The 13,957-nt window shown below is 38.4% G+C and overlaps 3 protein-coding genes across 4 annotated transcripts; all 3 read left to right on the top strand.

Moving 5' to 3' along the window:
* The first annotated feature begins 225 nt into the window (after positions 1 to 225).
* On the top strand, positions 226 to 3,045 carry LOC105794986 (uncharacterized). 2 transcript variants are annotated; one of them, XM_052628604.1, is made up of 6 exons: positions 226 to 491; positions 646 to 923; positions 999 to 1,265; positions 1,400 to 1,447; positions 2,012 to 2,041; positions 2,177 to 3,045. In XM_052628604.1, exons 2-6 carry the CDS (start codon positions 711 to 713, stop codon positions 2,750 to 2,752), a joined length of 1,134 nt encoding a protein of 377 aa, XP_052484564.1. In that variant the 5' UTR covers positions 226 to 491; positions 646 to 710; the 3' UTR covers positions 2,753 to 3,045. The 2 variants fall into 2 exon arrangements, with proteins under 2 accessions (XP_052484564.1, XP_052484565.1); XM_052628605.1 differs by lacking the exon at positions 2,012 to 2,041 and having other exon boundaries at positions 227 to 491.
* Positions 3,046 to 7,278: 4,233 nt separating this feature from the next.
* LOC128031899 (putative GEM-like protein 8) lies at positions 7,279 to 8,400 on the top strand. Its single transcript, XM_052627802.1, has 3 exons — positions 7,279 to 7,491; positions 7,596 to 7,670; positions 7,775 to 8,400. Exons 1-3 carry the CDS (start codon positions 7,353 to 7,355, stop codon positions 8,242 to 8,244), a joined length of 684 nt encoding a protein of 227 aa, XP_052483762.1. The 5' UTR covers positions 7,279 to 7,352; the 3' UTR covers positions 8,245 to 8,400.
* A 2,407-nt stretch (positions 8,401 to 10,807) lies between these two features.
* LOC105794988 (GEM-like protein 4) lies at positions 10,808 to 11,950 on the top strand. Its single transcript, XM_012624409.2, has 3 exons — positions 10,808 to 11,039; positions 11,138 to 11,218; positions 11,310 to 11,950. The coding sequence occupies exons 1-3, from the start codon at positions 10,901 to 10,903 to the stop codon at positions 11,777 to 11,779; spliced, it is 690 nt and encodes a 229-aa protein (XP_012479863.1). The 5' UTR covers positions 10,808 to 10,900; the 3' UTR covers positions 11,780 to 11,950.
* Positions 11,951 to 13,957: the final 2,007 nt, after the last annotated feature.

Genomic DNA, 13,957 nt, shown 5'->3' with positions numbered 1-13,957 from the left:
AAAAGTAATTACATGAACCGATTATACTCAACTTCAAATCCACATTATAGTGCAAGTACAAGTGCAAGTTGCATGTTATCCTATCTTTAGTATACAGTTTGTGTTGGTTGATGTGAATCTCTGTTTGGTTTTCTTTCTTTATATCTTAGTAGTAAAGGAGTGGCAGACATCAGAAAGTTTCAATGCCCAATCTTTTTAGAGTCGGTAAAAGGGAAAAAAGTTAGGCCTGTCTTTTAGACCTGGGTCCAGTCTGACCCAAAAATGGGCCTAAAATTAATTTTGTGCAAGCTCAGGTTTTCGCCATCTTCTCACTTCAGTTATCTCAGTTGTCTCTACCGACTCGCTTAAGGGATTACTCACTTCAGTTTACAGCTCGAGTTTTCTCCAATGGCATTCATGTTATATAATCAATCCTCAGTCACCACAATAAATTCCTTCATTTCTTTCGCTGTACTTTTCGAAAGGCCGCCCTTCGCTCCTCTAATTTACAAGTGAGTACTACTGAAATTTCTTGGAATTTGTATAATTTCTTTAATTATTCGTTTCGTTTTGGTAGTTCTTTCTATTTCAGAAAAAAAAGTCTTCCTTTTTTTTTAAAAAAAAAATGGACTCAGAAATTTCATATGATTTTTGTTAAATTTTCAGTATATCGGTCCCTAAGCAACAATGGTGGTTTCCATTTTCCAAACGGAACCCAGAGTGGACCTTCAATGTCGAGTAGAAGGAAGAAAAACAAGGAATTGGCTTCCGATAACTTTCTGGAAAAAAAACGGCGCCGGCGTGAGGGAATCTCTGATACCGGTGAAGCATCGACTTCCGAGAAACATCCACCGGAGAACAATCTGAAAGAGCTTATCGCGAAGAAATCTGTGGAGAAAATCGTGAAAGTTCTCAAGGATCGAATTGATAGAAAGATGAAGAACGTGAGTCTCCTAATTGAGCTTTTGCATTTTTTTTTCATGCCTTGTTTTTTAACTCGTTGTCTTGGTAAAATCAAGGACAAGATGGCAGACATGGAATCTGTTATATTGGTAGTTCAAACGATGATGGCCAAAAATGCTTCTCATCTCTTACCAGAAGTTCTCGGCACTCTCAAGCAAATCAAAACTCAATGGCCAGTCCGATCTGATATCCAAACCGAAAAGCAAAACCTCCAGCTAATCAAGAGCAACTACAAGAACGGAGTTTTAACAGAGGGAAACGCGAAGAATGAATTACTTGCTGTAGGAGAGAAAATTGAAGGTTTAGATGAACAACGGCTAAAGGTATGTTAGCGTTAATATTAAAATACTCTTAATAAATTTAATTAAAGTTTGATTTCATGCCGCGCTAATCTAATTTCTAGTTTGATTATCTTCTAAATCTTCAATGCTAACTTTCTATCTTTGGTTTTATTCAGGACTTAACCAATATAAACAACCTTAACGGAATCTTCTCCGGAAGTATGGTATGTGTACATTTTCGTAAGTGTCTTTTTCATCAATCTTACTCAGATTTAGCATTGTCAAAACCAAATTGGACTTGCCAGTTGAAGAGGGAACTGATGGTCCGATCGGTGGTGTATAATCTGAAATAGAGTAAAGAGCTATGAACATGTAAAAAACCTGAAATTGGAATAAAGAGAAGTAATGATTCAACCGGCTATGGATTTTTTTTATTTCTATTTTATTATTGTTGAAGTGGTTGAGCTGAGAACCAGTCTGGTTCTTAGAACATTGCTCAGATTCAATCGTCTGTATCAGCTATGTTCACTTTTTGCACAAGGCTTTCTATGTATTAGGAATGCTTTTGAAGGATTGTACATCATACCTGTGTTTGAATACGTATCAAACATGGGACTTAGATTTTCATTACGGTTAAACCAGAAACCCTAATATGATCAGACCATATCTCTCGTGCCTCCCCGTTTACTGCAGTGCATCAGATCACAACGTGTCGAGTATTTCTTCAACTTGCCCATGTTTAAATCTCTCCATCTTGATGATTTGTTTATCCTTCTCTTTAATCTCAGGAATTCAGCGTGGAGGCTCTGAAAACAATGGTACCACACACACACACACATACACATACACATACACACACACACACACACACATCCATCCATCTATCTTCTGTTTGTAATATATTTAATGATTAATAGGAAATTATAACATGTTTTCTACATTTGTTGTTTCAGTTTTTTTCAGCATTTCCATGGTTACGAAAAAGTACTGAAATTAATAGTCATGTTATTCCTGTTGATCAAGACCACAGAAATTTGCCGACTAGGGAGAAGTTACCGTCTAATTTTAGTACTGAAACCAATGGTCTTGCTAGTCCTGTTGATCAAGGCAACGGAAGTTTTGTGAGTCAAGAGGAGTTGCGGTCTAATTTTTGTGAATTGGCAAGTCAACTTTATGACGAAAACAACATAGAAGTGGGTATTTCAGATTACGATGGGTTAGAACTAGCATTGAAGGACACTGGCTGGGGGAGACCTCCAGATTACCTTGAACCTATTGCAACCCAGATTGAAAATGCTCGTGGGGAAGCTACTGCTGATGTTCATAAGGTTAGTCTACTTCTGGTTTGTGCCGCGGTAAAGGAGATGGTAGAGTTGACACTTGAGTATAGCAAGTGGAACATGTTGAAGAAGTGGGCAGCGACCCTCAACGTGGCTAAGAAAAGTGGTTTAGTAGTGGGTTTTGCTGATAATCTGTTGGTGACGAAACTGTTTGCCTATTTTGCTTTTTTCTCATCACATGATGAATAGGTCTGACAAATAAGAAAAAAGTTCACAGGAAATCAGAATGTTTCAGCTCTTTTGGTTGTGAGTGGAAGGGTGTGTTGCTGTTACAGTTACCGTCGGAGATGAGCTCTATTATTCTTGTGTTTGAATTATTGGCGTATTTTGTGCTGGTGTTATTTTTTTTTTATCAGGGTTGTAATGGTGATACATATTTGTGTATTTTAATTTCTTTGGTGTTTGATAGCTGATTTCACTGTTACCAATGAATTTTCATTTTTGGTATATATGGCAAGTTGGCATCAAAATGATCTTTCAAATATTGGTTCGTTTTAAACTTCTCTTTAAAGTTTGAGCCACTTAATCTAAGATTTTAAGTCATAAGTAAGAGCAATAAAATACATTATATTAAAAATTTATCATTTTAAATAATTTTATTGGTTATATACTCAAATGAAGTGGTGTAAGATGGTTATATATACTTATCATTGTGTATGAAAAATTGAATTTGAATTGCATGTATGAAATTGTTTTAAAAGGGAAAAAAGCTATTTTAAAAGGCTGTCTCAACTATACAGGCAGACTATGCCTTTTCCATAGATTTCCTGCAAAATTAATTAAACCAAATTAAATTAGTTTGCTTTCAGGTGGCTTTTGACAGTTTCTAAATTGCTCGACTCCCTTTATAGTCATGTCTTTCCTCTAGGCGTTTTCTATTTACCCGTATTCGAATGTATGCTGAATATGCCTGTATTCGACATTCATATTAGAGTTTGGACTATTGACCATGTTGGACTTGGAGAACTTCATCAAGAAGGATTTTGAACCTTACACAAAATCCTTTTCTTAAAAGAAACCAAATCTTCTTATAATCTTTCTTCTTTTAAATTCTAACTTTTGGAAGTGATGAGCTAATGGTGACTCATGCAGCAAACCGTGCGGCCTTAGGCGATCCGTTTGCTCCAAACTCGCCTAAGTCAGCCTTTAAGCCCAAAAGTGAGGATTCCTTAGAACTCCTCCAAGGCACCAATTTGTATAGCGGAAGCGATTGTGCCAAAAGAAGCTACAAAAGAACAACAGAAAGAGCGCTCGCAAAGTGTTTGAGTAAATGCTCTCAATTCTTATTCACAAAGAATAATGAAACAATTCAGGAGTTAGTACAAATGAGGGGGAGGCTCTCTATTTATAGTTGAGCTCCCCCAAAACCGACGGTTAAGATACAAATACATCGACGGACGAGATTAATCATATCCCTTTATTTTAGGGATTTACAAGATATGCCATATCAAATCTAATCTAATCTTTACAATATATGATTCCCTCTATCTTCTAAGATTAGTTACCATAATAGCCTAAGTTGCCATCTCCTCGTTATCGGGCCAACCAGGCTTCAATCTGACAGGCTTATCAAGTAGCTCTTTGAATCGGGCCAGTTCTCGTGGGCCAAATGATCCCCATCTAAGCAATAGACCCCCATTAGATGCATTTGGTGCGATGGTCACGGGCTTTGAACTGCGGCCCGTGACATTCTCCCCCACCCATTCTCGCAACGTCCTCGTTGCGACTTCCGAATGGCACTGACTGGATTCGCCTCGGTCTCGTCTCAACGCCTTAGCCTTTCCCTTCCTTCGGGACTTTTGCCTCGGCTTACGTCGCTTCTTAACTCGATTCGTCCTACTCGTTTGTACATCTCGATGACAAGAAGCTATGTCGCTCTCTTGCCCACATTCTAACTTCGCTCGAACAGAATCCTCTTGATTCGCCACACTTGGCTTCGCTTTGCCCACAGTCTCTCGGCCTCTTTGCTCAAGAACTTCGAAAGGGCCCCTACGTTCTCGCCAAGTCAACAAGTTAGAATGCAAAACACTATCACAGTGTTCGGAATGTACCTTCGCATTTACTCTGGTCAACTGTCCCTCATGCATCACTTCTTTTCCCTTGAAGTCCGATGCATCACCCACCTCTCCCATAGGTGGAAGCCTTGTCGATGACTCGGCCAACTCTAACGCTTCACTCAACTTGAGCCTCATTGGTCCCAACTTCACTGTTTTCATCGCAACTTTCTCCACTAAGTTCGATGACAAACTCACCTCTTCCTTGGGTGGAAGTCCCTCCGACGACTCACCAAGCTCAGACGTTGCCTTTCTTTTGACTCCGGCTTGCTTTGGACAGTTCCGCAACTCATGCGGACCACGGCACAAGAAGCACTTTACTTGCTTCTTTTTGCTCCTCTTTGCCCTCTTGGCTTCGGCTTTTCCCTTGCTCGAACCAAGCTTCTTGGGCTCCTTGTCTGCTCCATCGTTCCCCTCGATGACAGACTTCATCGGACACTTCCGCAACCTATGTGGACCCTGACACAAGAAGCACTCCACTGGCTTCTTCTCGCTTTCGGCCTCCTTGGCTTCGACACCCCTTGCGCTCGAACCAAGTACCAAGGCCTTACATACCGGCTTCTCCTTAAGCGCGAATTTCTTTGGACATTTCTTTAACAAGTGTGGACCGTCGCAGAGAAAGCATTTCAGCTTGTCCCTTTTCCTCTTGGGTTTTTTCTTCCCAACTCGTGGTTTCCCATTACCACCATTGACGCCGTTGCCATTGCCATCAACAATGTCTTCCTTGTGATCCATTCCACATACGCCCCTTTCCTCGGACTTGGAAGACCCAAGCTTGTCTTTCCCTAGACCAAGCTTACCCACGGACTCAACTACCGTCATGGCTTCCGACAGCTTTTGGACACCTCTTTGTTCCACCTCCTGTCTGACCCACGGCTTCAATCCCTTTTGAAAAGCAAGCAATGCTTCTTCATCAGTCACATCTGAAACTTGGAGCATAAGTTCCTTGAACTCTCGAACATACTCCCCCACTGTGCCCCGTTGCGTTATCCCTTGCAACTTTGCCCGAGCTTCTTCCTCGGCAAACTCTGGGTAAAACTGTCCCTTCAATTCGCATTGGAACTCTTGCCACGTCCCAATCTCACCATACCTTTTATCCGTGGTCCTACCTCGCCACCATAAAAGCGCAATGTCAGTAAGAAACATTGAAGCGGTGTTTACCTTAACCGCATCCTCCATGATGCCTTTGGCACAGAAGTAGTTTTCCATCCTCCACAAGAAATTGTCCACCTCACATGCAGACCTTGTCCCCACAAACTCTTTCGGCCGGGACATCCTCACATCGAGTCTTGATTTGCCACTCCTTTCCCTACGACTGCTCGACACAAGGCCAGCTCTCCCTCAAGCTCCTCTATTCTTGTGCTCAGAGCCCTCGTCGTGGCCATTGTTTCCTCCTTCAAAGCCATCATCATGGCCTCGAGAGCATCGTTCCTATCCGACAGCTTATCCCTGTGTGAATTAAACAACTCGTTTACCTTATCCATGGTGGAACCAAGAGACATCTTTACATAGTCTCTGGACTGCTCCTTCCAGTTTACTATGCGATCCTCGACCCCATCGAGTGCCTCCTTTACATCCTCCATGGATCCTTCGAGTTTTCCCATACGTTCCTCTACTGCCGATAATGTCTCCCTCAAAGACTTCCTCGCCCACCTTTGTTCGAACTCTTCTTTTGACATCTCAACGGTGCCTTTGAACCAACAACTCGAATATTACTTGGTTCAAACCTTGGCTCGGATACCACTTGTCACGAGGCTAGACCTTTCGTCTCGCAAACCGTGCGGCCTTAGGCGATCCGTTTGCTCCAAACTCGCCTAAGTCAGCTTTTAAGCCCAAAAGTGAGGATTCCTTAGAACTCCTCCAAGGCACCAATTTGTATAGCGGAAGCGATTGTGCCAAAAGAAGCTACAAAAGAACAACAGAAAGAGCGCTCGCAAAGTGTTTGAGTAAATGCTCTCAATTCTTATTCACAAAGAATAATGAAACAATTCAGGAGTGAGTACAAATGAGGGGGAGGCTCTCTATTTATAGTTGAGCTCCCCCAAAACCGACGGTTAAGATACAAATACATCGACGGACGAGATTAATCATATCCCTTTATTTTAGGGATTTACAAGATATGCCATATCAAATCTAATCTAATCTTTACAATATATGATTCCCTCTATCTTCTAAGATTAGTTACCATAATAGCCTAAGTTGCCATCTCCTCGTTATCGGGCCAACCAGGCTTCAATCTGACAGGCTTATCAAGTAGCTCTTTGAATCGGGCCAGTTCTCGTGGGCCAAATGATCCCCATCTAAGCAATAGACCCCCATTGGATGCATTTGGTGCGATGGTCACGGGCTTTGAACTGCGGCCCGTGACACTAGGCGTTTTCTATTTACCCGTATTCGAATGTATGCTGAATATGCCTGTATTCGACATTCATATTAGAGTTTGGACTATTGACCATGTTGGACTTGGAGAACTTCATCAAGAAGGATTTTGAACCTTACACAAAATCCTTTTCTTAAAAGAAACCAAATCTTCTTATAATCTTTCCTTTTTTAAATTCTAACTTTTGGAAGTGATGAGCTAATGGTGACTCATGCAGCAAAAAGCTAGATTCAACTTCCACATCTACACCCCCTTTAAATACACACCATTTCCCAAAAAACAAGATTCATCACAACCTGAAGAAACACTCAACAGCTTGTTGGCAATTGTATTCCATTTCATTCATCCAAAAAGAATGAAGAATCAGCTACTTGAACAAGTTATTGGAGTTCCACTCAAAGCAACAGCATATGGAGTGGAGAGAAGAACCTCAAAGCAATACTTACCTGATGCTGCAGGCCAATACCACATTTCATCACAAGGGGCTACAAAAAGTAGGTCTCCCTTTCAATATTTACTAATTGTGGATATGGGAATTTCATGGTAATTAAAGATGTTTCGTTTTCTAATGGGAAACTGTTTGTAACTGCAAGTAAAGGGAACTTTGTACTCAAAAGGATGAACTTGATAGGGAAGAAAGCTGGTACCTTCGCCCACGGTGTCCGAGAGCATGGTATGAAACACTATTATGCTATCAGCTATTAATTAATGTCTTTTAAGATTAAAGTGAAATGAAAGCTAAAGTTTACTTTATTTATTTATTTATTGAAACTGCAGTAAGATTGGGACCAAAGATTAGTGAAACAGTGAAGGGAAAGCTGAGTTTAGGGGCAAGGATTCTTCAAGTAGGAGGGTTGGAGAATGTTTTCAAGCAGTTGTTTAGTTTCAGAGAAGGAGAGAAGCTGTTAAAGGCTTGCCAATGTTATTTATCAACAACAGCAGGCCCTATTGCAGGCCTACTTTTCATCTCATCTGAAAAGGTTGCCTTTTGCAGTGAGAGATCAATCAAAATCCCTTGTCCAAATGGGGAATATGTGAGAGTCCATTACAAGGTTGTGGTTCCAGTTGAGAAAATAAAGGGGGTGAACCAGAGTGAGAACATGAAGAAACCATGTCAAAAGTACATGGAAATTGTGACAGTGGATGGTTTCGATATCTGGTTCATGGGGTTCTTGAATTATCAGAAAGCTTTCAAATGTCTGCAGCAGGCAATCTCACAGAGACTGGATGATGTAGACACTTTCTAGGTGACTTAAGAGATTGTTTTCTCGATGAAATGTGGAAGAGTAATCAGTAAATCACTGTTACAAATGTAAAAAAAGGTTTTTGTAGATTGAATATACGATCCTTAATTAAGGATCAAAATCAAAATATATTTTATGTTGATTTTTACTTTCTTTTTACTGGGATTCTTTATATCTGGCGCGAATATGTTCTCAAACATGTCTGACTTATACTAGAATTGTCCATTGTAGCCTGAATAAGATATGCTATTTGAAACCACAAATTGTGTGTAATGTGTTTAATCTCTAAATAAGCCACAGGGAGAGGACTTACATGCATTTATGTAGGCATATGTGGAATAGGCAAGTCAAATGTGGCAGATTTATGAGTAGGACAGCATTCTGGCAACTATTTTTGCTTCCCTTCTCTATTGCAACCATTAGCACAAGAACAAATATGTCTATTTCAAGGTGCTTTTTCTGTTATGGCTTGCTTCGCATATGGTCAAGTATATGATGTTTCATGATTAATTCAAGGTAGATTTCTGTTGGGATTTGTACTGTTTTTCACAGGTGGGTGGGTTTGAGATATTAGACTCGCAAACGCCTCTTTTTGTTTTTTTTTTTACTTTGTTTCCATGAAAATTTCTCATACAACTAATTGTATTATAGTATGAGATATTGGAGAAACTGCAGGCATCACCTAAATGCAACCCAAGGATAAACATCTATGTCATTTTAACAATGGTTAACTTGCATCAGGTAAAAGTAGTGCTTGTGATCAGAGGCAAACAACTTCCGTTAGGGATGGTAATGAAAGGGTCTGTACGGAACAAGCATTTACTAAACATATTTAGGCAATTTCTGCTAATGACTTTTGCATAAAATTTGTTCTCAGACTGAAATACGATAATGAAGTTTTAAAGTTCCGGAGATTATACTAATGTCATCTTACCAATTTTTCATTTTTCGTGTTGCAAGCACCTTTGAAAGCCAGGCAACCCCTTTGCCGCCCTATTAACAACTTTACTGATTTCATTTAAAGACTCAGAATCTAGACTCCTAATGCCATCATGCCATGTAGGGAATGCTCCTGATGTGGCAGTTTTACTTCAGCAAACAACATTAAAGTCCAAAATCATCCTATGCTATGTTTTCCTTGAAAAATGTTGACAAAAACCAGCCTCGAATTGCCTTCATTCTTGTGTTGCTTTTATTGCTGATTTGGGCATTGGAAAAAAGCAGGTAATGTGAGTCTAAATCTCTATATCACATGGCCTACTCCCCATTCATTTCCTCCTCAGGATTACAAATTAAAGAATGTTTAAAAGAATGCATTCCACATAAGCATATAAAATCTGGCTTGGTTTGGTTGCTTCTTTTGTTTGACCGTTGGAGCCCATAGTTCATACCCTTTTCAAAACATGGTTGCTTTATGGAAACCTCGCTTTATCACCCTTTTCATTACATATAGAAGCTCATAAGATTTTAAAGATCCCTTCATTGACAGAGGAAAATAAAAGGGAAAGAGCCTGAAGATTTAGCTATAATTCTTGGCCTTGAAGGGATTAACTGTGAAAGAGGAACAGAGAGGGCAAAAGCGATTGTATCCATCACTTACATAATAAATTTGGAAAATTTTGAGCTATTTACATATCCATCACTTACAATCTTTTTACTTATAAATGATTACCAGTGCTAAGTAGAGAGAACTACAAAGTGCAGAGCAAATTAATCATTACTTAACAATCGGTTATCATCAAAAGTATTGTGAAAATAATATGAAATACCAACATTTATGATTTCTTAAACAAAGAAATCCAACTTAAGATAATACCTACCAACTTTGGAGAGAGCTACTACTTTGAGATCTTTAAAATGTCCATTATTAAAAAAAGAAAGATGCTGTTGAGCATCACAGTTGATCTCACCTGGTCATGGATGACATTATCTCACCTGGTCATGGATGACATTATCTCACCTGGTCATGGATGACATTATTGTTATCCTATCTTTTAGTATACAATTTGTGATGGTTGATGTGAATCTTTCCTTGCTTCTCTTTCTTTATATCTTAGTAGTAAAGGAGTGGCAGACATCAGAAAGTTTCAATGCCACATCATTTTAGAGTCAGTGAACGAGAATAAAGTTATTTTAAAAGGTTGTCTCAACTATACAGGGTATTGTTTTATATTTTTGAACTGCACTGCCGCTTTGTATAGACTATGGTTGCCTCCTTTTATAGTTATGATCTTTCCTATGGGTGTTTTTTTATCTACCTGTGTTTTTTATCTACACATTTTGGATATGTGTATAGAGAAATTATCCTAAAAGGTATCGGGCACATCTGTATCGGATATTCATATTAGAGTTTGGACTACTGAACATATTCGAGGACTTCATCAAGAAGGATTTTGAACCTTTACACGACATCCTTTTTCTTAAAAGAGACCAAATCTTCTTATAATATTTTTTTCTTTTAAATTCTAACTTTTGAAAGTGATGAGCTATTGGCGACTCATGCAGCCAAAAAGTTGGATTCAACTTCCACATCAATATGCCCTTTAAATACATACCATTTGCCAAAAAACAAGATTCATCAGTACCTGAAGAAACATTCAACAGCTTGTAGGCATTGTATTCCATTTCTTTCATCAAAAATAAAAAAAAAATAAAAAAAATGAAGAATCAGCTACTTGAACAAGTTATTGGAGTTCCAATCAAAGCAACAACATATGGAGTTGAGAGAAGAACATCAAGGCAATACTTACCTGATGCTGCTGGTCAATACCACATTTCATCACAAGGGTCAACAAAAAGTAGGTCTCCCTTTCAATCTTTAGTAATGGTGGATATGGGAATTTCATGGTAATAAAAGATGTTTCTTTTTCTAATGGGAAACTGTTTGTAATTGCAGGCAAAGGAAACTTTGTACTTAAAAGGATGAACTTGCTAGGGAAGAAAGCTGATACATTCGCCCATGGCGTCCGAGAGCATGGTATGAAACACTCTCATGCTATCAGATATATTAATGTCTCTTAAGATTAAAGTGCAATGAAAGCTAAAGTTTACTTTTTTTGAAACTGCAGTTAGATTGGGGACAAAGATTAGTGAAACAGTGAAGGGAAAGTTGAGTTTAGGGGCAAGGATTCTTCAAGTAGGAGGGTTGGAGAAGATTTTCAAGCAATTGTTTAGTTTCAGAGAAGGAGAGAAGCTATTGAAGGCTTGCCAATGTTATTTATCAACATCAGCAGGCCCTATTGCAGGCCTACTTTTCATTTCGTCTGAGAAGGTTGCCTTTTGCAGTGAGAGATCAATCAAAGTCCCTTGTGCAAATGGGGAATATCTGAGAGTCCATGACAAGGTTGTGGTTCCACTTGAGAAAATAAAGGGAGTAAACCAGAGTGAAAACATGAAGAAACCATCGCAGAAGTACATGGAAATTGTGACAGTGGATGGTTTCGATATCTGGTTCATGGGGTTCTTGAATTATCATAAAGCTTTCAAATGTCTACAGCAGACAATCTCACAGAGACTGGATGATGTAGACACTTTCTAGATGGCTTGAACAAATGTTTCATGAGATTTTTTGTTGATAAAATGTGGAGGAGTAACAGTAAACCACTGTAACAAATGTAAAAAAGGTTGTTCTAGATTGAATATATGATCCTTGATTAAGGATCAAAATTAAATCCTATTTATGTTGCAATCTAACCCATCAATTTTTTTATTATTAGTATGATTGGATTGGATTAAATTGGATTTATGTCACAAATTGCAGGCATCACCTAAATGCGACCCAACGATAAACATCTGTACGTGATTTTAACAATGGTTAATTTGCATCAAGTAAATGTAGTGCTTGTCGTCAGAGGCACACAATTTCCATTAGGGATGGACGAAACAAGCATTTACTAAAATTGTTCTACTCCACTACCTGTCTCCATGTTTCAAGGGCTGGATCAAGTTTTGCCCTTAATTCACATACACACAATAGGCACATTGTTCTCAAACTGAAATACCATAATGAAGTTTTATAAATGTCATCTTACCAACTTTTCAATTTTCGTGTTGCAAGCACCTTTGAAAGCCAGGCAATCCCTTTACCGTCCTATTAACAACTTCATTGATTTTGTTTAAAGATTGAGAATCTAGACTCCTAATGCGATCATGCCATGTGAGGAATGCTCCTGATGTGGCCATGATGTGGTTGTTTTACATCATGCCATTCAGGGAATGCTGCTATGCTATCTTTTCCTTGAAAAAAGTTGACAAAAACCTACCTTGAATTCCCTTCATTCTTGTGTTGCTTTTACGGTAAGCAAAAGTTTCATATTATCATAGACTTGATTGCCGATTTGGGCATTGGAAAAAGAAGGTGATGTGAGTCTAAATCTTTATGTTGCATGGCCTGCTGCCCTTTCATTCTTACCTCAGGATTACAAATTAAAGAATGTTTAAAAGAATCCATTCCCCATAAGCATATAACCTCTGGCTTGGTGTGGTTGCTTCTTTTCTTTGACCATTGGAGCCCATAGTTCATACCCCTTTTCAAATGAGGGTTTCTTAATGGAAACCCCACTTCATTACAGTTAGAAGCACTTGAGTTTAAGCTATTATTCCTGGGCCTTAAAGGGATTAACTGTGGAAAGGAACAGAGATTGTATGGATAAATTCTGGAGCATGTGAAAGTACATAATGAATTTGGGAATTTTAAACCATTTTTGAGCTATTTATAAACTTAAACAATCTTTTTACTTATCTTCAGAGCCTACAAAGTTATTATAAATCTTAACCAGTACTAAGCAGAGAGAACTACAAAGTGCACAGCAAATAAATCATCACTTACCAATCTGTTATCATCAAAAGTATTGTGAAAATAGTATGAAATACCAACATTTATCATTACTTAAACAAAGAAAATCCAACTTAAAATAATACCCAACAACTTTGGAGAGAGTTAGAGTTCTTTAAAATGTCCATTATCTCAACAATTCCAAAGCGAAGTCACTCTCTGTGTTATCATATGTGTATATACATACATGCAAACAGACCGCACTTTGTGGATAGATGAAGGGGTTAAAAAATCAAATTTATTATATGTCAATTTTTAAAAGTAATTACATGTACCAACTGTTTCAACCTCAGATTTGCATTATCCTGCAAGTTGCATGTTATCCTACGTTTTAGTATGCAATTTGTGTTGGTTGATGTGAAACTTTCCTTGCTTTTCTTTCTTAAGGAGTGGCAGACATCAGAAAGCTACAATGCCAACTCAGAAAGTTGCAGAGATGAAGATGATCCCTCAAAAATATGGAAAGAAACGACTTTAAAAAAGTTGAATATAGTATTGGACGTATTTGCATTGGTCATTCATATTAGAGTTTGGACTATTCACTATGTAGGAGGCTTTCATTAAGTAGGACCTTTGAGCCTTTACACAACATTCTTTTTCTTTATTGGAACCAAATTTTGGCAAAATTAGCGAAAAATACCTTTTTAAAAAATATTTGGCAATTTAGGCCGTTTTAAATATTATTTAGGGAAATAGACCGTTTTTAGATTATGTAGCAAAAAACGTGTAACACCCTTAACTCATATCCGTCGCTGGAATAGGGTTTCGAAGTATTACCGAAATTTATCGATCAAACAGGCAGAATTCTCAAACATTTCATATAATCAAAACAAGTCATCAAAGTATTATTTTAATCTAAATTATAAACATACCAAATCCAAA

This window comes from Gossypium raimondii, chromosome 3 (genome assembly GCF_025698545.1).
Source record: "Gossypium raimondii isolate GPD5lz chromosome 3, ASM2569854v1, whole genome shotgun sequence".
Lineage (NCBI taxonomy): Eukaryota > Viridiplantae > Streptophyta > Magnoliopsida > Malvales > Malvaceae > Gossypium > Gossypium raimondii.
Note: the sequence above shows the minus strand (reverse complement) of the source record. Positions and strands in the feature narration are given on the sequence as shown.